Source organism: Lates calcarifer, linkage group LG9 (genome assembly GCF_001640805.2).
Source record: "Lates calcarifer isolate ASB-BC8 linkage group LG9, TLL_Latcal_v3, whole genome shotgun sequence".
NCBI classification, from domain to species: Eukaryota; Metazoa; Chordata; class Actinopteri; family Centropomidae; genus Lates; species Lates calcarifer.
Window position 1 is genome coordinate 11,787,752 of NC_066841.1, and position 25,853 is coordinate 11,813,604.

General features: G+C 39.9%; 1 protein-coding gene across 2 annotated transcripts; it reads right to left on the reverse strand.

The window, feature by feature from the left end:
• Positions 1-3,661: 3,661 nt before the first annotated feature.
• fubp3 (far upstream element (FUSE) binding protein 3) lies at positions 3,662-25,043 on the reverse strand. 2 transcript variants are annotated; one of them, XM_018662948.2, is made up of 19 exons: positions 24,890-25,043; positions 19,853-19,964; positions 17,920-17,950; positions 17,045-17,094; positions 16,819-16,890; positions 15,329-15,386; positions 14,323-14,485; positions 13,040-13,138; positions 12,716-12,820; positions 12,488-12,590; positions 11,838-11,938; positions 11,544-11,673; positions 7,527-7,687; positions 7,129-7,202; positions 6,901-6,977; positions 6,413-6,469; positions 6,194-6,244; positions 5,965-6,092; positions 3,662-5,103 (listed from the first exon to the last, which is right to left on the reverse strand). In XM_018662948.2, the coding sequence occupies exons 1-19, from the start codon at positions 24,983-24,985 to the stop codon at positions 5,095-5,097; spliced, it is 1,677 nt and encodes a 558-aa protein (XP_018518464.1). In that variant the 5' UTR covers positions 24,986-25,043; the 3' UTR covers positions 3,662-5,094. The 2 variants fall into 2 exon arrangements, with proteins under 2 accessions (XP_018518464.1, XP_018518463.1); XM_018662947.2 differs by having other exon boundaries at positions 17,920-17,953.
• Between the last annotated feature and the right edge of the window lie 810 nt (positions 25,044-25,853).

Consider the following 25,853-nt stretch of genomic DNA (forward strand, 5'->3'; position numbering starts at 1 on the left):
TATGGACTATGGCAGTGTAATGGCAAAAGAAGATATGGCAACTAAAATACAATAGCGGAGGGAGTTTTCTTTTTGAGCAGCAACAGAGATAGTGAAAAGGCAAGGTGAGTGACAGGGCACGAAAAAAGATTACTGTGAAACAGCTGCTTTTTATGAGCGGGCCCCTCCTACATTTGTCTCCTTTTCCCAGATGAAATTTCTCTGCTCTTTCAATGGGATTCTTTCTCATCTAGATTGATTTACATTTATAGCATTCATCGCACAAATCCGAGGTAAATGGCGGGGACAGGGGGGCGGGGCCGTTTCTTTATTAAAGAGGAATTAAATGAATTGAATTGGGGTAACGCATGGATTTGATTTGCTTATTTATGCATTAACCTGTGGCATTATGTGGAGCTGGTAAAGCCGCGGGCATGTCAGCAATGGCAAATCATCCTGCTTAGCTGTTCCATTGTAAAACAATTTAAGCCATTATTCTGTCCATTTAAAGCTTATCAATTTAATGTGGATGATTGACAATTATTGCACAAAGAATGCGGTAATTGTTTTTATTTCAAAGAGCTGCTGGGAAACCTATCAAAGAGAGGCGTTTGTTTGTGGGTAAATAGAGGAGTTTACGCTCATCAGGAGAGAAACCAGCGGCCTGGAGAAAATAGACTCGATCATGGTAAAATAATAGATGTGGACATTTAAAGTTTAATGACAAAATAACAGCAAGGAAAGGAGAAATTATTGGGAAAAAAAGCAACATTTTTTTTTTTTTTTGGTGGGGGCATTTCTTCCATGTGTTTTGCTCCTTAAAAATAAAAATAAGAATTAAACTTCGAAAAAAATGTGTTTTTCCTGCTTTAAAAAATATAATTTGCAATGAAACTAAATATTCCCAGTCACAGGCCTGCAGGGGAAAATCACACACACACACACTTGTGCAAACTGCTGGGGGAAAAGAGCGCAGAGTCTCTCGGGATGCTCCGCAGGGTCATTAAAAACAGATTAAGGTAGCTGCCACAGTGTGGAGGAGACTGAAGATCGGCTTATCTGTAGCAAAGGTGAGAGGGGTGCACTCCCTCCTCCCCCCCTAAAAGACCCCCCACCCCCACCCCTCTTGTTGGACAGGACAGGGGGAGACAGGACACCTGCTTGAGGTGGAAGAGGTGGAGGTGTGTGTGCCTTAATTTACACAGCAAGGAAAACGGGTTTCAAATTATTGAGCCCACACTTTGTCGACTAAAATCTTAAATGAGAAAATTGAATTTATCATCAGACAATAAATCATCCATTTCAAGATACTTGTGTCTTTACATATTCAAATTATTCATACAAAATATAATAACTAGTAAAATATAATGTAATGTTATATATGAAGCTGACCAGCAGTATTACAATCAGTTCTGTTACAAACTAATATTACAACATATATTATTCTGAAATAGGTCATTCTGCATAATGAGTGCATTTACTTTTGGTACTTACATATTCAATACTTCAGTGAAATCTTGACTGCAGGACCTGTAAGAGAAAGTACAGATTTCTTATCAGGTGAAAATACTTGTTATGCAGAATGACTGCTCGGTTATGTTACTGTTTAACTGTTGCTGGTGCTTTTTAAGTACATGTGGTATTTTACTGTTTTAGCTGCTTGAGATTCTGTTCCTATGGATTTAATCCATTAAAATGCATTACATTTCATACACTGGCCATATAATGTGTGAGTAAACTCTTCATCTGCAGAGTAACTACAGCTGACAAATAAATCCAGCGGAGTAAAAAGTATATGAAGAATGAAGCAGCAGAAAAATTCTCATGTACATTCCTTGTGTAAATAAACTGTCCACCACTGCACACAATGTACCCACAGAAACTGAAACATATCCATCTAAATTTCAACATTTTATGCACAAATTAATAAAAAGAGCTGACATTTAAATGTGTATTATTTTACAGTTTATGCTCAGTTTTTAAGTGGAGACTTTGTCAGAGAAGAGTTGTGTGATGTGTTTGCTTACTTTTTAACTCACGGATTGTGGTATTGTTGTATTTGATTACATTATATTGTAAAGTGTAATAAGTCCTTTTTTTGTAGCTCAAAGTCACAAACAGTATGTTGATGTCATACAGCACCCTCTATTCTTAAACCTGGATGTGATTATTTTGAACATTAAATAAATCCTTGGAGCATCACTGTCCCAGACTCTGTGTCCTACTCTAAATGCCTGTCTATAAAGATGAGGATACAAATGCTGTGGCATAGAATAACCTCTGCAGGGAGTGAAGGTGTCCACCAACGGCTGACATTAATAAATCATCGTGTCTCTCAACCTTCCGTCTGCAAACGATCCCTGGAACAACTAAATTACTAGATGGCCACGATGGACCACCAGGTCGGAAGTGTCTACGGGGACAGTGCGTTTAAAAAAAAAAAGAAAAAAAAAGGAAGAGGATCAAAATCAAGGGCTGGATTTGGAAACAGCTGCACAGCATCAATGCAGGGGCCAGTATGGGGCCGCGCAGGGTCCACTGTGGCAGGAGCCCCCCTGCTGAGTGCAAAGATGTGCAGTGACAAAAGCTGGAAGAGCTCTGGAGGGGGTGGAGAGGAACATCTCACTGGACAGGAGCCTGAGGGGTGAGATGATGCTGCTGCTGCCGGTGGACAGTTTACATGTGAAGAGAGAGAGAGGATGGAAATGTTAGATGGGTTGTTTAGGGAGCAATGACACATGGAAATGTGAGAAATATGCTAATATGGAAAAAAGAATAGATTGAAATTCGTTATGAGGGAATAATTCTGTATAGTCCGAACCATGACACAGCAGAATGTTTGAGCAAATCACCACCTGAAACCAAACCTCATGGTGTATTTTAACATTTTAAGAGACCAAACAGATGTTGATGTAAAACTAATTTTAAAGTCTGTGATGTTAAAGATTGTGCTCACAAAGTTGGGTGTAAAAAATAGAAAATGTCATTCAGGGAGATTGTATCAAATGACAGACTTTAAACTGTTTTCTGAGGGACAACATCTTGTGCATTCCTTCTTTCACATCACATAAAAATACCAAATTTTCAGCACTGTGTTTTTGTCTGGATATCAAAAATGACAGATTTAGATTTGCACATTTGCCACAACAAGAGGCACTGAGTAAAGAACTTCTCTGCCAATTCAAATCTTAAAAAAAAAAAAAAAAAAAAAAGTAACAAAATATTTAAAGACGTCCACTGTGTGCATTAGATTTATAATAGTGCACCTGAAGATGCTGAAACAGTTTATACTTGCCTCTAAGCTGGCAGCTCCGTAGTGGTGCGACACAGTGCAACGACAAAACGTAAAACTACACCTAAAGTGAAACAAGAGGAAAAGTATTGCATTTAACATTAAGAACTTGTAACGATATAACTCAACCACAAGAGAGGCTTGCGGAAAATTTATTTGAATTTGAGAACTGGCAAATAAACTATAGAAAATATAGATTTTCTGTTTATAAAACATTAAAACATACAGTTGGCCTATATATCCTCTATGTATCATCGGTTAGTATATACAAGAGCTCTCAGAAAGTTTCCAACGTGAATATTCAACACTTAGTATCAGAATACAACAGAAGACATTCCAACGTTTATAGTATCCATCAAACAGAAAATCAGCTTAACAGTACACAATAAAGGTAGTCTGGATGTTTTTAATACATGGTTAACTGTACACATAAGGAAAAAAAAACAAACACCATAATTAGACATTTTGAAATTATATCCCTTTTCATTAAGAAATTATGTTAATACCAGAATCAGTTTTCCATAATGATGCATCATTTATGTCATTTATATTAGATCACACAAAGAAATAAAAAATTAATTAAAAAGTTATTAGCATTGGACTGAGTCCAACGCCCCACCGAGTCCACAGCGAGGGCTCAGTGTGGCGTTAGTGAACTGGGAGGTACCAAATAAGAGTTTTTTTTTTTTCTTGATCATAATACTTAAAACATAAAAATACTACATTAATTATTACACAGGTAGAAGTACAGAGGGCTTAGCAGTCTTGAATAGCTCAGGTACAGAACATACACAAAAAATCTTATTTTTCTTCATAACAAGATGCAACATCAAATTTCAAATCACACATTCACAATCTTTGAACATTTTCAGTATGAAAACAGAACAGAAAAAGAGGGACAATTTTCCTGCAACGCTGATCACAGGAAATTTTTTTATATAAGTATATATATGAAACATATATATTTTAAATTAACAGTCAAATATATGAGCATATATACATAGTTTTACAAGGTAGCAAAGGCAAAAAAGCTATTTGCAACATCCCCCTAAATCCTATCAGATCACTGTAATAAATTATCCATGACATTTCCATTTGAAAAAAGAAGAAAAAAAACATCTTAAAACTACAAGTTAAAAGTCTGTCAAAAATATTAGAGAACCCATCTTTGTTTCAAAAGTGAAATAAGATATTGCACCTTTTTTTTTAAACCAGAGTACAATAAAATGACAATGAAAAACAGCATACAATGCACAACAGGAATTAAATTAGAACTATTGCCACTGGCTGACATTAATCCTTTTTTTAAATCTTGTAACAAAAATACATTTCCTGTAACAAAACATCACAGTTTCATTTCACTGAATTATGTAAAAGGAAAACATTTTTAACACACTCTTTAAACATCTTATGACATATGACAAACGGTATTCAAGACTGCTAAGCACATAATCATGGTTTCATTTCAACATAACTAGAAAAAATAGATCATATTGCGTTTTGAAATGTTACAACTGTTGGGTTCATTTTGGCGATACAATCTGAGTCAAAGACAGGAAAATATAGAAAAAATGAAACAGCTCTCTCAAGTCCAAAAAGGGATCCCAGATACTGTCTATTCAAAATAACAGTGTACATAAGCATTTAGTAACAAATAAATGTTCCTGATTTTAGAAATATTACTTTATCATATAAGTCATTCTACAGCTAGTGTTTCTCACTAAGAAAAAAAGTCTTCAAGGCGTTGCAAATCTAGAACCCCCTGTTTAAAAAGGGTCGTTTTTCATCCTCTGTGATTCAAGTCTTTAACCTGGCCGTCTTCTCTAATGATCCTGTGGAATAAAAATCAGACTGTTGATCATTTCTCTCAGATAAAAACTGAGATCTGTTTGCAGTTTAAAGGAAAAGTTTGGTGATATTCTGTTTATTTTGTCAAGAAATCCCATGAAAAGACCAAAACCAATGATTAATTTACAATCCTACAAACAAGTACTGTGCCATAGACCTCCACTGTTACACTCTCCAAAACACACACACACACTCTGCTGCATGGGTGAAGTGTTTCACATTAGTAGCAACTGTAGCTTGCTGTGCATTTATAGCAGCCGGAAGGTGAATGTGAGGGTGACAACACAGATGTGTATTAATACGCAGCTAAAACAGCCCAACAAATACACAGTTTACTTGCATGTAGGGCTGCAATTAACTGATTGTTATGTCAAAGAAAAGCATCAAACTTTAATGTGAGAAACTGCATTTCTGCCAGAAAAAAGTCATTATCAGAATAGTTCCACATTCATTTTCTCTTGATTAGCTAATCGATTCACTCCTAACTGTTTCAGCTCTGCTCCTGTTTAAGTAGCATTTACTAACACCTACAGTTCTTGGCATAAAATGTTTGTGACCTATTTACACATATTTACACTCAGTGGCCAGTTGATTAAGAACAGTCATACAACAGCTCTGCAGTAACCCCCCCCCCCACCAACAATTTATACCAGTGAGTCTAAATAACACCTCTCAAGCAGCACAATTCAACAGCATCATACTGTATCCACTAAAATGATCATATACTTAAATCTACACTCAGACTGATGGACTAACACACTGCTGGTTTAGGTCTTTTCCTGGGATTTGGTTATCCTTGACTGTTACACTGAGAGGCAACGGTGGGGGAGGGGGTTGGTTCTCACCTGAAGGCCCGGGGCTTGTGTCTGCTGTGCGCCCTGGTTGAAGTAGGCCATCGGCTGTCTGTAGAAGTCAACCCAGGCGCTGTAGTCGGGATTAGAGGTCTGCTGAGATCCAGGACCGGCTGTCTGGCCTGAAGGAATGAAGTCACATTTGCAGGTTTGAAGTGAGACGGCCAAACTCAAACTTTCCCTGTCTGTGTTGTGCTCATGGTAAAATAAAACAAGGACTCACCCCAAGCTTTGTTGTATTCGGGAGCGGTGCTCTGGGCTTGGTTTTGCTGACCTGTAAACAAGCACAGGAAATGCTTACACTCTTTATCAAAATTCACACATTTCATCAGGCTGGCAAAGTTTAAGTGCACATGAGCAAAGAAGAATTCAAACTAAACACGACAGATAAAATAAAGTGAATCATAAGCTGGTTGTTCTTTTCTCTCTCAGTGACACTTGCCTAGCTTTTTATAATACTGCTCCCAGTCCATCTGGCCCGTCTGGGATCCATTGTGACCTGAAACCAGACACAGATACCACCACCAGAGTTACTGAGAGTGAGCTTAGCTTCTCCTTTTATTTCCACCTCCTGCACTCGTGCTTCCTAATGATTTCCATTGACAGCAAATTTAAAAATCTGTGCGCGCAGGAAGGACGAGGTTAGCCGCAGGGAACATGGCGACCTCATCCCAGCCTGCGCGAGACTTTGAGTACGAAGCAGCACAGAACTTCCCTGGAGTTCCCCTGTGCTCGGAGTGAAATTCATGGGTAATGAAACAACTTAACAGATGAAAACTTTTTATGCACTTTTTGTTTCCTCATTGAGTCAGGCATTGGCTACGACTATCCAGCTGGGGAGAGATCGGATTTCTTCATTTGTTGTGTTTTTATACTGAAATTCTGTACAGTAAACACAGACCTCGTATAATTGTTTGTGCATTGACTTACTGTGGTCCTGTTGGCCTTGAGGCTGCCATATTTGAAAGGTTGTACCCCATCCTCCAGTCATGAACGTCTGAGGCCCACTTCAGGCAAAATAAACAGTTCAAAGTGAGAAACATTTCACAACCAATTTCCCGCTAAGGACACTGCGTCACATTATCAGCACGTCTGACCAGTAATACATGAACAAATATATCAGACAGTGACATGTTGAGAGGAGAACTTCATCCTTACTGTTGAGGAGGAGTGGCTGGTCCTTGGTTGTAGGGGTTCATACCGAAGCTGCTGTTGCTCCCCATTCCTGGGCCCTGGAGCAGAGAAAGGGAAGAGGAGGCGAGTGAGAGACCACACTTGTGTTTAAAAGGAGCCAACAGGCAAGGTCAGAGGGCAGGGCCGGCCACTGATGCACTCCATTAAGTCCATTTGATGGATTCTTCATGTTTAACCTCTGGTGACATCCTGCCGGCCACCAGCGCCACAGCAGCCCCAGCTCACCCAGCAGCTCCCCACTTTGACATATGTGCTCATGAATATCAGGCCAGACAATAGCGGTTTTTTTTTTTGGTTTTTTTTTTTTTGGGGGGGGGGGTGGGGGGGTTGTTACCAGGGGGAGCCATAGCCAGACCACCTACCCCAATTCTCTCATCGATCAGCTGGCGAGCCTTTTCCAACTGCTGAGGGGTGCCTCGGATGGAGAAGATGCGCACGTTGGGGTCGGTGTTGGGCGGCGGGTTTCTCTGTAGCTCCACGTGGGCACGAGACTGCTCTTTGATGTTCTTTATGGTTTCTCCACCTGGAAAAGAATGAAGTAATGATGAGTTTGTAACGTTTTCCTATGTGGCTGACATACGACTTTACAACAAGAGGCTACAGTCGATAAAGACAAAGTAAAAACGGTGTGTTAATGTGAAAAGAGTCTCTCATAATGATCAACCTACTGAGAATTATGACCTGAATCTGCAGCTACTCTTGTCTTTACAGAGCTTTACATCGTGAGTTTCATTGTTTAGCTGTCCAGCCCAGAGCTTTAATGTTTCAGTTCGTGTTCACTTGTTTTCAGCCACAGCAGGCAACTGGTTTTAGCACAAAAGCTTTAAAAACCCACTGAACACTACTCGCTCAGCACCACACAACAAACAGACACAGTTAAAAGACTAGCTGGTGAACAGAGTGGAGCATGTAGCAGCTAAAGAGCCAGACATTTCCCTCAGTAGTTGGTGGAGACCAAGAAAAAAAGACCAAATACTGGACACAACTTTAATAGCAGTGTTGCTCCATATGTGCTGGATGTGTAAATAAGCTCATTTCAAGCATACCCCTACCTTTATCCTGAATAGTTCATGTAGTATCATATTTAACTTAATCAGGCATATTTGACTTGAAAATAGCATTTGCATCAATATCCAAGTTATAATTGAAAGTTTCAACATATCTGACCTGATACTTCTGCTCTTTACAGAAGTGTCTGAAAATCAAGCTAGTATGGACACTTCACATCAGCCACAGTCTGCGGTTTGATGTAATTAAACCTAAATGTAATGGTTATAATGTATCATCAAGGCACAGTTCCTTTTAACTTCAACATGACCAGGTCTGAAATCAAACAGCCGCCTGGATGACACGAACATTTACATGGGAATCTTTCACATCTCTGTCATTTTTCCTGTAGGACATGAACGCAGCATTAGGCCAGAATCCCACTGACTCACTCAGCTAAACTGATGTGATAGTGCTACCTTATGAAGACTCTGGCATGTGTCCCACCACTTATCTACCATTCTCTGGTAACATCCATGCAAATCGGTAAACAAAAGGAGACATCTCCTGCACACCACCCCCTCCTCTGCATCAGATGCCAGCTTCCCGACGTGTGGGGAGAGCAATTACACCAGCAGGGAGAAATGAAACAGAGCTGGCAGGAGAAAAGGGCCAAAATTGAAGCGTATCCTCCTTCTGGGATATCGTTTGTCTCTTTTTTACCCTTTTCATTCTTGACTCTGTGTTGTCCTCCGTGATGAGAGGAGGGAGTGAACGGGGGGCATACAGCCACCGCCGCCGCCACCCCCTCCCTCCCCTCCACAATGCCCATCTGAACGAAAAAAGGCTGAGGGTGCTTCCCGGGGGGACACCGGGGCTGTCCCAACATCAATTACACATTTGTTCACTTGTGGCTGACACTCGGATGACCCTGGCTGACCTCCGAATGAAAACGCTCATCAAAAACCTCTCCTCCTCCCGTAGCCTATTCCTTGCTGCCAACAGACTGCACATGGGCCATTAACCCATTGTCAACCAAATGAAACTTCTGCCTTAATGAAGCCATTATGAGCTCTTCTAGTCAGACAGCAGAGAGCAATGAAGACCCTGACTATTCATTTCATGGACTGGGCTGTAGTGAGGACAGATAATACGGGCCTTATTAATGAGACTGGTTTAGTGAGCTGGAGAAAAGGAGGGGATACAAAAGTGCAACTGGTGACGGCATTCAGGGCAAAGCCAAGGGACTGGTTAGCTGCTGCTGGTGGAGAAATTCTCCGACGCCTCAAGGGACAAATAACACAACCAGAATGTGGGATATAGAAATTACTAATGCAACAGCAGCTTTACATCAAACCAGAGCTGAGTGATACGGTTCAAATAAATATAACATTTATATAATATCCATGTATATCTCTGAATGGAAAATGTTTGTAAGAATCATCAAATTACAAGTGAGAAACCTCCACCTTCAAAGAATCAGGTTTTCCCTAAATGAATTTTGTTGCTTTTGTGGAAAAACTCTTAAAACCAGTTTTAATAATAGCTCTCACTCTCCACCAGACTGATCCTTCTAGTAATATCCTAGAGTAGATTCAGTTTGTTTTGTATATTTTTCACTGTTAATTTTAACTCAAACAATTGAGCCAAATTTATCAGCTCAATTTTGGTTTGTAAAGATGTTTTTAAAAACAAAAATGGCAGAAATTCACTGGTTCTACTTCTAGATTCTTCTCAAATGTAAATTCTTTTACTTTTTGTTATCTTCTTTACGTTTTGGACTTTTAAGCAAAATAAAATCACATAACATCAAGCTGATGCTCAGAATCTGTCATAAGCACTTCAGTTAGTGACTAATTTGGGTAGTTTCTAGGTACTATTTACTTGGACATTAATTTTCATTATATTATACATTGTAATGACAGTATTCCACTTGATAATGATAATGATGATAAACACATGAGAATCAACTTGCATTCAGTGTCTGTTTAACATTTTTGGTGATTTGCGACAAAAAATATTCACTTATCTTAGTTTCTACTTAGATATTTACCTAAAATGGAGTTGAGTCCATTTTAACAGTCAGTGACACATTTTGAATTATCGTGGGTATAGTGTGAAAGTTCATTTTTGACCTTAGAAACAGTAGTTTGACTCATTCACAAGTTTTGTCCTGGAGATTTCAACCAAACAAATTTCCGTTTTGATCTGCAAAATCTTCACCTGCTGAAGAAGACTGAGGCACAACTGAAAGCTCTGGAAAAGAAGTAACTGAACCTTGAGTTTAGATATTTTAGCCCAAAACTCACAAGTAAAGCTGTGGGCTGCTTGTTAGGGATCTTGCAGTGTTTGAGTCGGTAATAAAGTCTGAGCAGGTTGGTGGGTGGCTTGATTCATCACAAGCAGTGTGTGAGTGTGTGTGTAGGGGGTCAAAACAGAGGGGCAACGGGCTGCATATGGCATCGTAAAGATATTAATCACTGCACCCTTTAAGGGACGGCTGACAGCACCCAGACCCACCGCCATCTCCACCATATTGGCCCACTTCATATGCTAATGCACAGAGAAGGGGACGCAACGCCCAGGTTTATTTGTTTCCCTCGCCCCACTACATGCACAAAAGCCACTTGACATTTCTATTGCCATGTTTTTATCTTAGGTAAAGAGGCCCCCCCTGACCCCGCCCACCACTGCACACACACACACCAAGGCGACATGCATGCACACACACTACACACACACACACACACACTCTCACAGCTCCTTCCAATGCAATGGTCAATGACTTTTAAATAGCTGGCAATAGAGTGGGCATGAATAGCCAATAAGCTAATTCCTCCTATTCATTCCCTCGCTGCACTCTATTGGGCTGAAAGACCCTCATTAGATGCCAGGCAGCCTTCCACATGATTGAGGGCTGTTATTATGCACCTTTAACAATTAATGTCACATTACACGCATTATCCCCGTCATTAAGCCCTTAGTGAAGCCAATGAATGCCACTTGTGCTGTATACATGAGCCCTGGAGGGAGAATAGGAGGGTGGTCACTCACCCCTCCCCTTCTCACCAGTTTCACGCAGTGGCACAACACCAAACGGCGTTCAGTTATTAAATGAAAAAGGCAATCTGGTGAGTTGGATATACTCTTATTAAGACTGTTTGTATTGGTCAACTGTGTATTATTTCTCTGAGCTGTGTCAGAACGTAGCACACGTAAGAGAGAAGACCTCACAGCGAGAAACCACAAAGAAAACAACACACACTCATGGCAACTTTCATATATAAGCTACTAAAAAACACAAAATCTAAGCTTTACAAACAAAGTATGACTGGAAAAGTTCACTGAGCAAACTAAATAAAAGTTAAAAATTACAAAAACTAATTTCTTACCTTTGCCAATCACTAGGCCACACTTGTCAGCAGGTACTGCGTACGTCACCTCCTGCAGTCCTCCAGCCCCCCCCATGTTACTGTCACCTCGTCCTCTACGGCCCATTACTCCCCCAAATCCATCTCGCTCCTGTAGGGAGGGAACCAAAGGTGTTTCATCTACGCACTCAATATTTTTGTCCTTAGATACAGTAGTAAACTATATTCAAAAATCAGTTTAAAGTTTAGATCTGCTATATGTAAAAAGAAGGGTTCGGTGGAGAGAGCTTTTTATTACAGATGTCGACCACACACCTGAGCGGTTTGAACCAGTTCATTGATGAGGTGGACCGCATGGTGGCAGTGGTCGGGCTGGCCCATCACCTGGGCGACTCGGTCAGGACTGACTCCATCATCTGGACGAGTACAAGAGGACAAAAAGGTCTTAAACTGCTCTGGGATCACACACATATTTACTGTGCAGGTTTGGACTTCACAGCTCAAGTTGAGTAGTGAACAGGTCAAATGTATTCCTTTTCCTGATGACACAGACTGTACTGTGTCTGCATCTTATTTCACTTGTTCATATCACCACCGCAACACTAGACTAATTTGTCGTACATGATCACATCATACCATGTTTCAATTATATTTCCCTCCTTTGAATTCCTTTATTCACTTTGTGATATGAGTGACAGAGGATTATGGACATACTTAAATCGCTGGATTCACAACAAGGTAACCTCTATTTCTTACTACCATTATCATGTAGTCAGCATGTTTACATTCATTCACTCATTATAATAAAGGCTATAAAAGCAAGAATCTCCACCAGCATCAGTAATTTGCAGGTGTAAACACAAGCAGCTTGAACTCTGACCTATCATAGTTCCTTGCTGTCCCCCATGTGGTTCCTCTGTAGCTGTCACTGTATAATTTTATTTTTGATCTCATTAACTTCTCACCTTGTTTGAACTGGATCCTGACCCCAGCATCATTCTGGATCTTCTTGATCATCTCTCCGTTCCTGCCGATGATGATGCCGACAGCAAATCTGGGCACAACCACCTGGACGATGAGGACAGAAAGCAGAATTTAGAAAAGATAGAAATGTTGCTCTTTCTGAATATATAAATAAAAAAATCAGGATCAACGTGGCTGTCCAATATTTGAACAGAGAGGCAGGCTCTTACATCCAGACTGCTTCCCCCCATTTTGGATCCAAAGTCTGCTCTGCCAGCCCTGAAGTCTCCCTGGTCTTTGTCTCGGATGAGCTTCACCACAAGTTCACGGGCTTGCTACAGAGACAAATGAAAAACACACCAAAATCTTTACACGTAATAAAATTTTAATCACAGAATGCTGGATGTGAAGCAGAAGCAAAGGTATAGCTGAAAGCCTCTCAAAAAACAAAGAGGTTTTCAAGTGTTTGAGGTGCAGACTGAAGGCATAAAATGTGTAAAATTGAGTGTAAACTGGAAAGAAAGTGGCACACAGTGAGCTCTTCTGAGACCGACCTGCACTTTGTGGGGATCCCCAGTGATTCTCAGGGGCTTGTCTGCTCCAGTGGGCATGGGGTCATCCTGAATCATTATCATCTGCACTCCTGTTCTCTCCTGCAGGGGCACGACCAGACAGAAGCAGAAACAAGAGTTACCTGGGGCCCAAAAGACTATTCACTCTGAAGGGTGGATATTCTGCCGGGTGTCAAAGAACAGGTTTTATTTTGATCTATCCCACAAACACTCACGCAGGGTGTGAAAAGACATTTCCAGTAATCTGAAAGGTTCAATTTTCAAATCAAAATCTTTACAAAAAGCACAGTATTTTTGTTGGACACCACAGATTTTTTCCTTAAGCAAACATTACTTAAAGTGTATCTGAAGGAGAATGTTTCCAGCCGCAGATGTGGTGCTTTAATAGGCATTTACAGCACAGGTTGGCGTATGTGGTATCGACTACAAATAAACCCCCGCGCCCAAGTTCTCGGCAGTGAAGATCATGTCGCCCAGTGCAGTGTTGCGGCTCAATGATGGGTTTTTAATAGCTGCAATAATAACAACAATGGAACTCCACGGCACAGAGGAAACATCAATGTCAAGCTTTGCTGCACAGACAATACTTCTAAGTCAGATTGATTGTTTGTTTGGTCTTTTCGTGGTATTTTCGACAATAAGAAAAATACAGTTTCACCAGATTGTCCCTTTAATCCTCATTATTGTAATTAGATTAAAAAGAAATTGCAAAACTGTAACTACTTCTATAGTTCCTCCTGCTGGACAAGGTTTAAGACTCTGGACAAAAGGACCACTTAAAAAGAAGGAGTTGGTCAGGGTCAGAGACCTTTGTTGCAAATTGCCCATCTCTTTCTCTCAGTGGCTCCTATCTGTATCTCCATAGTAAACTATTTAATAAAGGCAAAATGTAAAAAGAAAGAAAACATTACCCCAAGCAGTGTCCACAGTACTGCAAACGTTCTTACACACATTCAAACTTTGTTTACCATTATTCAACTTCTGCTTAATTATCAATACAACTATTATGCTCATATGTAGCTTAGATATAAATGAGCCACATTAAATAACAAACTTATAATGGACACTGCGAACTGTAGCTAACATTCGATTCACTGCCTAATATGTGGGTTGGAACTCATCTGGACATGACTCACACATTATTTGGGAGTGTGTGCATGTCCCCGAGCAGGAGTATTGGCAGCCCACAAAAACAAGGTTGTCAGGTTGTCAATAGCCTAATTTTACTGTAAGTGCTAAATGTCCAGTGTGACCTGCTCCCACACCTGCAGCTGTTTAATGGTTTCTCCTCCTTTGCCGATGACCAGGCCGACTTTGTTGGCGGGGATGAGGATCTGTTGGATGGAGCTGTTGCCGTCCATCTCACTGTGGAAGCCTGGACCATACCGACACTGCTCCACAATCTCACTCAGCAGCCTCTTGGCCTGCCTGCAGGGGTGGAGCGAGGACCAAGAAAGCACATTTGTCACCGCAGCTACAGACCCTGCACAAAAACTGTTCTTTGTTAAATGTTGAAAGAGGTGTTCAGGTGACTCGGTGATTCAGAGGACAAGAGAAAAGAGACTTGAGTTCGTGCCCTCTTTTGTCAAAACAATAGGGCACACTTTCCTAATTCTCTGTGCAGTTTCAGTAAATCTGTCAAAGTTGAGAGCTGAAAGACAGTTTGCCAGCCACTGTTGGTGCCAGAACTGGTCCATTACCACTTTCTTCACCAACTCTATTTCACACCAGAGAGACTACATAAATCCTGAAGTATCAGAGATGTGTTTTAAATGAGGTGCAGAGGAGGGCTCCTTCTTGCACTGCACCAGGTTATGAGCTAAAGTTAGCAGCTCCTGCAGCTATGACTAAAATTACAGGATTTACCTTTGCAGTGGATCCAGAACTTTGTTTAATGGAGGGGGGTTGCAACCATCAGCACACATGTAAAGAGCTTTCAAAGAAGTATTTAAATAGAAATAGCTTTATGCCTCACTAGGAAGCGAATCACACGCAAGTCAGATTCCCACCTCCTCATAGCTAGATGGTTTTTGTAAATGTTGTATTCCAGTAGAAAAGATCACATGCACCCTGAGAGAGAGATACAACATACAGTATTTCTAACGATGTGTCAGGCTACATGGACACACTGCCAACAATGGTTTCAAATTTTATGTAAAAATATTCTTACTTCACATTAGCCATTAGTCATAAATAACCCAAGATTATTTTCAGGGAGGGCACTTGGGAGCTTTGCATGTCTTTGTATATGTATATATAATTGCGACTTACTCAATGTTCTCTGGGCTTCCAGTCAGTGTGCAGGGTCTGTCCATCATGCCTCCACTGTCTGTAACAAATTAGAAAATTAAAGAAACTGCAGAGTCTCACATACAGAAGAATTTAGTAGTCAACTTTATTTATTCACCCCAAAACTGCAAATTTTCCTCAAGAGACTTTATAATCTGTACAGCATAAACCCCCATTTTGGACAGGGAAAAACTCTCCAGAGGAAACCTTAATAGAGAGCTATCCCTCTTCCAGGAACAGACAGGCAATATAGATATCATGTGTACGGAGTGTACTCCAATCAAATATGGAAAACCAAGATGACAATATTATAGATTGCAAACATATGAAGAATGTGGGTCTGGGAGAACGCCAAGCAACTTCCATTTGCTTAATAAACAAAATGTTTTGTTGTCTTGGCTGTTGGTATTAAATAGAAAATGTCGGACAGCAATATATAATTCACAACTTTGAAAATTACCACCTCTAACCATGGTTTCAAATATTACCATCTCTCTGACATAGTTTTAACAAAAAAAGACTAATTTTGTGAATTCTGGATTTAACTGTACAGTTTCCTCTGTTCCTGTGTCATGTCCCACATACCAATTTGTAGGCATGTGATGTTCCGTCAAACACCAGTCAAAGATGGATACAATAACAATGGCAGCAAATAGTTTTACAAACCAAAAAACCCACTCAAAACAAAGATGCAAACATTTGATAAAAAATGAGATCTGACGCTCTTTGAAGGAAGTGGAAGCGAGTTCGAACCTCAAACTCATGATGCTTTGACCTTCAGATACCAGATGTATCTGATGCAGAAGGAAAGACCAAAACCTTTAAACCTCACTGCAGGAAACATGTTACTCAGAGGTTATCTTATTTTTTAAAGTTATACTGTTAATGTTAATTTTCATTTTTATCAATGTTTTTCTTTCAAAAAAGTCATTGATTAATTTTAACACACAATCTACAACCTATTTTTAGAGACATATTCAACTGTTGCTTGTGCAGCAAACAATGCAGGTACCAGATTGGCACTCAGCATTGTCTCTTATCTACAGAACTGTACAATTAGGAATGCTACACTTTCAAGGTGTGGTACAAGGCCAAACCCTTTTCACTTTGCTTATTCTCTCTCTATTCTGCTCTTTTATTTCTGAATACGATTAAAATATCGAATAAAGTACATACAAGTTACACCAGTAGAGCTGGTGGTTTAGAACAGAATAAAGTGATGACGTGCACTTTTCTGCAGGCTCCAGCCACAGGTCATAAGTTAGCTTTTTTGAGAGTTTCTGAAGATGTTTTCACTATGTCATTATGGAATATTGTCTGTAGACTGACAAGCAAGGCAACAATTTTATCCATTTAAAATTTTTAAATCTGCAACACAAGCTATTGTGCAAAAAGTGAGGGAGTCTGAATACTTTCTGAAGCCATTGTATGTAGGGAAATGATAATGATTATGTGTTTAGTTTGTAACTTACCTGAAGCAATCTGGATCTTACAACCTGATTCCAGTTGAATTCTTGAGATCTGCTCTCCTCCTTTTCCAATGACTACGAGGAGGGGGGACAGAAAAGACCAGTATTAATCCTTTGTGAATTTAGACCCAGGCCCCAAGCAGTGACCCAAAGACTGAGTAGAACGTCAATACTGATGATTACGAGTCAAACATGAGCATCGACTATAAAGAACTCAAGGGCTACTTACTGAATCCCACCATCTTATCAGGCACTTTGAAGTCTTCTGTCGTTAGAGCCCTGTGAGAGATTACAACATGATTAATAACTCTGGATGACCAAAGAAAATAAAATCAAGACCCATTTAAAATTAGATCTGAGCCAACCGACTATTAGTCTGCAACTACTGATTATTTTCATCATTGATCAATCTGCAGATTAATTTCTTGTTCTGGTACTAAAACATGTCAAAGATATTCAGTGACCTGCCACAAAATATTAAGAAAACCAGCAAATAATTACATTTGAGAAGCTGGAATCAGTGAAGTTTTAGCATTTTTTATGTAAAAAACACACTTAACCACTACACATTATACTTGATTGATTGCTCCAGCTCTGCAACAGACAGACTGTTTGACAGACATTTATATGAGAAAAAAAAAAATAGATGACAGATTCATTGTTTGTCATTTTACAAGCAAAGACCCAAACATTTAGAGAATCCAGCTTCTAAAATGACAACATTTGTTGCCTTTTTGTTTTCTAACATAATAAAATTAGTATTTTTAGATTTGGGAACAGATGAATTTGTCGACTTGCCCCCTCTAGGTGAAATTTCTCACTATTTTCAAATATCTTATAGAGCTAATAATTACCTGATTAACAGAGAAAATAACCAGCAAATGAAAAATTAACTGCTAAGTGCAGCCCTAATTAAAAAAAAAAACACAAATGACATTGAGTATGTAATTGTGTATGAGGCCTATGTTGGTGACATGGAGAAAACAATGTGACTTTGAAAGTAGATGATCTCAATGCTACTTAAGTGAAGCAGATCAAATTCTATGAAAACATCCAAAGAGCTTTAAAATGAAGAGAGACAAAAACTGAGTTTGGTTCGCTCACCTTTGATGTACCATTGCACCGAGGTGGTTCCCTACTGAGAGAAAAGAAAACCAATTAACAAGTGAGAAACACGGTGAGATCATGTTTAAAAGTAATATTTTTAATATCTGTTAAAGTGACAGCCAGTGGAGCAGCAGAATGAAAACGAATGTGTCGGTGCTGGAGGGGACGGGAGCTGATGGATATGGTCCTGCCAATCCTTCGTGTTGGTGTCTGACCCACAGCAGGGGGCTTTCACTAGCATGGAAATCAGGCCTGCGAGTGTATGAGTGAGTGTTTCAATCAGAGGCGTTTGGGAAGAGAGAGAGGCAGCAGCCGGGTCAGTGGCTGCTGGTCCTGAATTGAATTTTGACAGGTAGCACCGAGCAAGGGTCCTGCAGGGTCACTGGAGGATGTGCTGCCATGGACGTGAACACCTGAGTTGATATCTAGCAGGTTCAATCAATTTTATGGGCGTTTGCACTGATTTCACTTCTCCTGGAAATGCACAGGGGTTAAGGCTTGAGGATGGAACAGTTATGAATATAAAGAAGGAGGTGTACTGAATTCATACAAGGACAAGAGTACATGATAAAGTGTGAACGGCTGTGAGCTTATTTGTATTCTTGTACATTTGATAATTAAATGCTAACTGTGGTGCTACACAGATACCATTTATGTTTTTTTTTCCCCCCATACTGTGGGACAACCTTGACTGAGAGAGACTGAGGACAAATTGTGCAAACAATGACAGCGTGTCAAACAAACCTAAACCAGAATTGCATACAATTTATCTATCCATGCATTCAGGGCTGAAATATCATACAAACAACTGTGACAAGATAAGAGGAGGACGGGATAAATGACTTCACGGATATGAAACAGATCAAATCTTTGTTTTGTGCGCAGGGATGACATTTTTCTCACTACGCTGCAGTGTCAGATACTTAATACTCCACACAAACATGAAAACACAAAACCACGGCTCTCACTTCACAGATTAGAGTGTTTCCCCAACAAAACTCCATCTGTGGCGCACTGCATCAATTTTCAACTACACAAAATGACTGATAACAAAGTCCAGCTCTGAAATTTCTTATCAATTAACAAAGCTGCTTAAGTGGTGAACAAGTGGAGAAACAGAGCTGCTGTTACTAATGTTGGTGAAGAAGAGTTTGAAGAGGATGAAAGTGTTGAGCTTTTTTTTCTAGTTTATTTCTCCCCCTTTAACACAACATTACACTTAATCCAAGCTGGGTTAATAATTCTGGGGATGAGAATGATAAATCACGTCCTGCTCCTCTGTAATGTCTGCCAGCAACGTTCTTCAGACATCAACTTGTACCAAATGCTGATAAGATAAAATGTATTACATGTAGGCCATAAACATAATGGTCCTGGAATTCAAGTTGTTCAATCACATAAATATCTGGGAATCTAGTTAGACAGCAAGTCTTATTTTTAAACCTCGTGTAGAACAACTGAAACAGTCTCTGAACACACAAACAGATTCCTTATTTTGGAATATTTTGGGAAGATCAATAAATCATGGCATCTCAGTTTGACTCAAGAAAGTCTGTTGAAATCTGGGGTTTCATAAATAAATGGTCTGGTCGTTTTTTTTTTTTTTTTGGCTGCCAACTTTTTCAGCTATTTAAAACAGGCTCACTAGGCTCGATCAATCAATCAATCAATCAAACGGGGTTTTGGAAGCAAAATCATCTTCCTGTGAGCCAGAAAAATAGTGAGAGAATGAGATGTACAGGTTGTTGTGTGCTGATTTACAGAAATAGCTTTTAAATTGGCACATTTCTTTGATCGGTTAGAGCAAAACCAAAATTGGATAATGAAGCGAGAGTGATATTTCTATGAGGGCGTCCACATACATGCGATGCAAGATAAAAGCTGAAGCATCAGTGATTTCACTGTGTGTGTATGTATAATGAAGGCTTACCTCCATTGTCTAGTGAACGTTTTTGGCCTCCGAAGCCGTAGAGGGAGGGGTCTAAGACCGGGGAGGAATTGTTCATGTTGGACATCTGGTCTCCTCCCATCTTGGCTGCCATCTGTGGGACACATCACAGTGGGACAGATGGAATAAAGGTGAAAAGTGGATAAGTGATGATATTCTCTGAACACACATTTCCTCTCCAAGACATCCTAAATCTGACACCATCTCTTTTTCATCTTCCTCGTGTTTGCTGTGATGTGTGCTGTGTGGAGTGTTATCGTTTTGACAGCAGCTGAAAACTGCTGCTTTGTACAACATTACAGCAGCTTGAAGCAGTCTGCCTTGAAAACACTCGTCACGTCCCAGCTCTCACTGACTAAAACTAACTTTTTCGTGCTTTCGCTGACAAATGACACAAATCACGGCGGCACGCAGCAATATCTCAACCGACTGGATCTGCCAGTAAATGAGTCGCCTGGAAGTTACGACAGGTATGACAGCTGCCTAGAGCTCTAACACAAAAAATATGTTTCCAGCTCCTTATTTCAAGCCTTAAGTGCAGGCTGTTTGTACAAAGCAGTAGGAGGGTACGATAAGGGAAGGCCAAATCACAAATTTACCATCATAATTTCAAATGTCAGGGTAATCTGCTGAGCATTGCTTTAGCTGCAATATTAAGTTGTCTTATCTACAGAGGTACACAATAAAAAATGAAATATAGGCTTTTTAATTTAACATTTACCAGAAAGACAACCATTCTTGAATTAACAGAGACAAATAAAAGCAGAAAGATGTGAATAAGCAACTCATCAATTAAGCTTGTCATGTAGAGGGAGCGGACATAAAAGAAATACCTGCACAGTATCTCTCCCATGATTCCTTTGTAAAACGTACAATTAACCGTTTTGTTCAGACAGAACAATCACTGGTCTGTAAATTTCTCTACGTGTTTTTCTGATGGACAGTTTACAACCGCTTGCATACAACTTAAAGAGGGCTCTTATTTGCATTACAGCTTAGCTAAAAACCAATCGACATCTATTTTCAAAATCATCCACTTGACGACCCAAAGTAGATGCTCATGTTCTGCTGTGATGGACATTTAAATCCTCAGTTTCACTGCACGAGAGCGCCAACAGCATTTTCCACTCCCCGTTAATCTGCCACCTCTCCTTCCATACAAAAGTATAGCATTTCAGAAAATTACACTAAATTGACATCTGCGCCTGACTGGATTTTTTTTTTTCACAATATGAAAATATCGTGACGGCAATTAGAGTCTTCCATCACCTTTGGGGATGATTACCTACTTCAGAGCCCAGCAGTGGAAGCGAGAGGGGTGCAACGGAGGCAGAAAAGGAAGCAGGTGTGGGCTGGATGTTTCATATGACATTACTGTAGCTATGTGTGTGTCAAGCAACATTAAAAGCACTGTAGCTGAAGTCAGTACTCAAGAAAATGGTTGCACACTGAAACCAGTGTTTCTCAGAATTTCATCGGAGCTGACAGATAGCTGAGAAACACCTGTTTCATTAACTGTGTCTATAACAGTTTTAAGTAAGGTAAATTTTTGACAGTATTTCTATTCATATATTGAGTTCAAGGGCTTACATTTGTCCATAATAATAATTTATCTTATTTTATTTCTTAAAAGTCAAAAAAGTAATCCTGCTGCAACAGTGAGACTAATGTGCAGCTACTAACAAACATAGTGGGCATACTCAGAGTTTATCATGAACACTATAATTTAATTGCATTTATCAGTACAGTATTTAGCATGTGTTGCCACAGATGCAGCTCATGAACTGTAACACACATTCACATTAAGCTCATGAAATTTAAAGTGCATCTGTTTGTTGTCATGCAAAAACTGGCCTTTTCTTAAACAGTCTAGAGAGTGTTTAAATCTAACAACACTGGCCTGATGTTTTTCAAAACAATGATGGAGCTGTGGTGTAATGTGGTGGCAAAGTTAAGAACAAATTTCTTTCACTTCTAACTTTCTCTGTCATTGATCATTTTAAATGTCACCATAGTTAAAAACACGCAGCAGCTGCTGTCATTAGGACTCAGCGACCATAAAGCAATGACTTTATCACCACGGCGGAGAAGCTTGTGAATGACTGCTGGTTAACATGAGGTATTAGTGAGCTGTGATTAAATCACAATTTCAGACTTATGTCATTTTCTGAAAACAAAAACAGAGAAAGATGTCTATGAGAACGACTCAATCATGAATTCAGCTGTATGAAAACAGTACAGGTGACCACAGAGAGTAGGAGGGCGATGAACACCAGGTTAATGAGCTGTTCTGATGTTTTGCTGTGGGCAGAGAGCTTTACAAAAACGACCTACAATCATGAGTCTAGACCCAAGTAAGAAAGCCTTTTAAAAATTAGATAGCTTATTGTTATGTAATCATAAGGGCAATGAAATGTGGTTGTTTTCAGCCACCTACACTTTTTTTTTAACTGCACAGTTTAATTATTAAATTAAATCTCCACTGTAACTTATCGGATCAAAGCACCCTGAAACAAATACAAAAAACCAAATTTATTTTGTCAGATCTTAATTTACTTGAGCACACCACACATTATAAAATATGTATCTGGGTGCACAGAGATATGTATATTTGCTGCAGTGGATCAGTGGGAGTTTACAGTTTACATGCAGTCTGGTGGTTTTAGTGGTCTGTACTGTGGTTTGCAGTGTCTGGTACAAACTTATCTATCCTGCAGTGGAACCCCCTCAATGTCCACTGAGGCCTCTGGGTAAACACCACTGTGGACTGGACAGGCGTCCAAGGTAGAATTACGTCCTGGAAACAATCTTTAATGAATGAATATGTAAAATAAATAAAGACCTACAACAGAATAGTAAGTCAGGCTTTATATTTCAACTCTTAAAATATGTACGTATATGTCTGATTTGTCTAAAAATAAGACAAATGAAATCACATGACTCATGGTCACATGGTAACCAAAGTATGTATAGTTTATATTTAGGATCCAAGAACACCTTGTCCCACCAGCCGCTGTGGCACGACAGTTTGGTCAGTAATCTACACTATTCATGACTGACTTCCTCTCAATTAGGTTTTTATGTTTTAGAAGACGTGGTGTGTCGTCCATGTTTTCCTGGTTTACAGAGGGTTAATGTCCATGGTTTTGTTTAGGATCAAGATGAATACATTTAGTGACACTGAGACACTGACATTTTGCAAACACTAACAGACAAGAGGGGTCGAGCAGAGGGAGGCAGAATCCAATAATTAGCTAAAGGGAGGCCTAATGCAGAGGTCAACATCTGGTGAATTAGACTGGTGAGTTAATGGACCCTCACACAGTGCTCTGATAATTGTTTAATTTAAAAAACAGAGCAGTTATCAGAAATTCTACTAAGCAATTTCAGCTCATGCAGCTTCAAGATTTAAATGTCAGATGAGAAGCAGGTGACTTCTATTACTGCATCTGTGGGAATCAACACCACATGCTACACACCACTGTAGAGACGCATTACAATGAGGCCTGCACTTCCCACCTCTTACCACTTGCCATGTTTTTACATGCCACTTCGATGGCATATGATAACACACAAAATGATGGGATGACTTTTCTTTTCTGTGAAGTACATAACACACTGCATCACGCAAACCCACAATCTAACATCAACCCTAAACAAAACATGGCAAACATGCTGACTATTAAAAATCAAAAGCAGGGTTGATGCTGCTGTTACTGCTGAGAGGATGATACCAAATAATCAAGCAAATCAGAGATCTTTTAACAAGGTGTGGGCACAGATAAGAAAGTCAGGGGCAGATGGTAAAATGAGACAAAACGTACCGTCAAATTAATGCTTTAGACCTGTATTATATATTTTGTTAATGTAATGTTGTACATTAAACTCTGTAACTGTTCTGCCTGATATCTTTTTAAAACTAAAAAACTAAAGAGATACACTGTGTGTTTATAATCTAAACTGGGGGAAGCTAAACTAGCAGCTGGATGACTAAAGTCCAATTTGCACACTATTTTGTGCAGCTGGTAGTTTATCTTCTGTTACAGCAAACACACAGCTCTACTTTTGACCAGTTTGATGGTAACCAAACGTACATAGACCATTTCTGCTGTAGCTACTATCTGACATTAAATATCAGTTTAAGAAGTGAGCAGTGAAATGCTGGTTGTGTTCTAAATAATATTTTTCCAGGTATTTTCCAGGCAGCAATGGAAAAATCCCAGTGTGGCGAACAGGAGGAGTGGAGGGGGGCTTATTTGAACAGATGACGTTACATTACATGGCCTATCTGTTAGGACACACACTCACACGCTAGCAAGCTAACACCAGCTACACTAGCCTAGTCGGTTTAGTTGTTGCGTGCAACATCTGCTTTTAGTTTTATACACGAGCCTCGTGTTAGAATAAAGGGAAATGAGGGGGGTTAGACGTCAGGGCTGCATGTGGTTACTGACCAGGCTCAGTGTGTCTCTTTAACTGGGGGCAACAACCAGTTTAGAAAAGCTATCTCAAAAACCAGCTGCGTGTCAGGCTGGTCGGTTGTTCATGCTTCGTGTCTTAACTAATTGTTGTGGTTTAATCACGTTGTGGGTCAAGATCCGGGGTCTCAAACTTGTTGAAGTGTTAGTGAGTTAGCAAGCTAAGCTAAGTGCAACTTCTGACTTGACAACAGGTTGCAGCGTGTCGACTTAACTTACTAAAGTTGCACAAACTTCGACATTATAAAAGGCCTTCGTGTCTTCCGTCAAACATGACTTGTGTGGTCGTTTTTGTCAGTTTTGACACAGTTTATTAACGCGTCTTCTGCCCCGTGTAAACTCTAATCTGTCCGCTCAGCTACCTCTGCTACTTAACGTTAGCCTGCTAGCTCGCTGGCTGGCTGGGCTGCATGAGGAGTGTTTGTAGTAGTAGGGGGTCCGGGGTGCCCCGACCAAAAGTCCTGCCCTGCTCCGACACACAGACCCACTGCTTGAGGTCCGAAAGCATCACATCTGCTGTGTTCGCTGGAGAGCATTTTACCTGTCGGACCCGGCGTATCGTGTCTGCGAAGTCATCTTTCGTTCCGGGCTGAGCCACCGAGGCCTGTCCCTGAACCAGCTCCGCCATCATCATCATCCGCCTCGGCAGCTGAGAGCCACACTAAGAGAAAAAAAAAAAAAAAAAAAAAAAAAGAGCAGCACACGTGCCAAGCCAAAGCTCCGCGAGTCGCATGATCTCGCGAGCTGATCGGAGACCACATAGCCTGTAGACGATGTGATGATATGATGCATGCTCCATGAAATACACCAGGAAAAAACAACTGCTTTACTATAATGATGCATTTAAAACATAAAATAGAAATATAAACCTTTAAAGGAGACTATACCCACACAGAATTTTTATATGTGTTTATTATTATTAATGCTGTCTAATACAACAGTCCTGCAATAAATAACACCTTCATGTTTTAGAGAGGTGTATTGTCTTATTTTGACAGTGTTTCTATTATTTTGTCCAGCCATGCAGATAACAGAAACACCTCTCTGTATAATGCAATACAGTTCAACAGCACCCAGCGTAATATCTTCACGTTATCTTGTGCTTTATCTCTGGATTTATAGTTGATCCATCTTACAGTAAATGTTTGTTCCACAGGAAAAAACAAGGAGTACTGACATAGATCTTACAGCCTTGGTTCTGTGGAGCCACATAGATGTTTTAAACTGACATTTACTATTTATAGTTCAAACATTTCAATCTGTCTTCTCAGAATCAAAAAATTCCCATCTGACACAATAAAATGAAAAGTGAGGATTATTGGTTTTCTCCCTCGCTGCACATGTGGAAACATCTATTGTTGCACATCTGGAAAATGCCAGCAGCCAGAGAGAAGAAAGTAAAATTGCTGCAAATTTCCAAACTGTTTATGCAAAACAGTTCCTGCTCCATAAATTGTATCCAAACCTCATTCGACAAAGTGGACCAGAAAGGGCTAAAATGAATG

Excerpts from the sequence above, each read along its gene's own strand:
- fubp3 (XM_018662947.2), bottom strand. The coding sequence starts at position 24,985 with ATGATGATGATGGCGGAGCTGGTTCAGGGACAGGCCTCGGTGGCTCAG. Across the intron at positions 13,139-14,322 it reads AAACCATTAAACAGCTGCAG|GAGAGAACAGGAGTGCAGAT; the intron begins GTGTGGGAGCAG and ends GTGCCCCTGCAG. Across the intron at positions 11,939-12,487 it reads CAGGATCCAGTTCAAACAAG|ATGATGGAGTCAGTCCTGAC; the intron begins GTGAGAAGTTAA and ends GTACTCGTCCAG.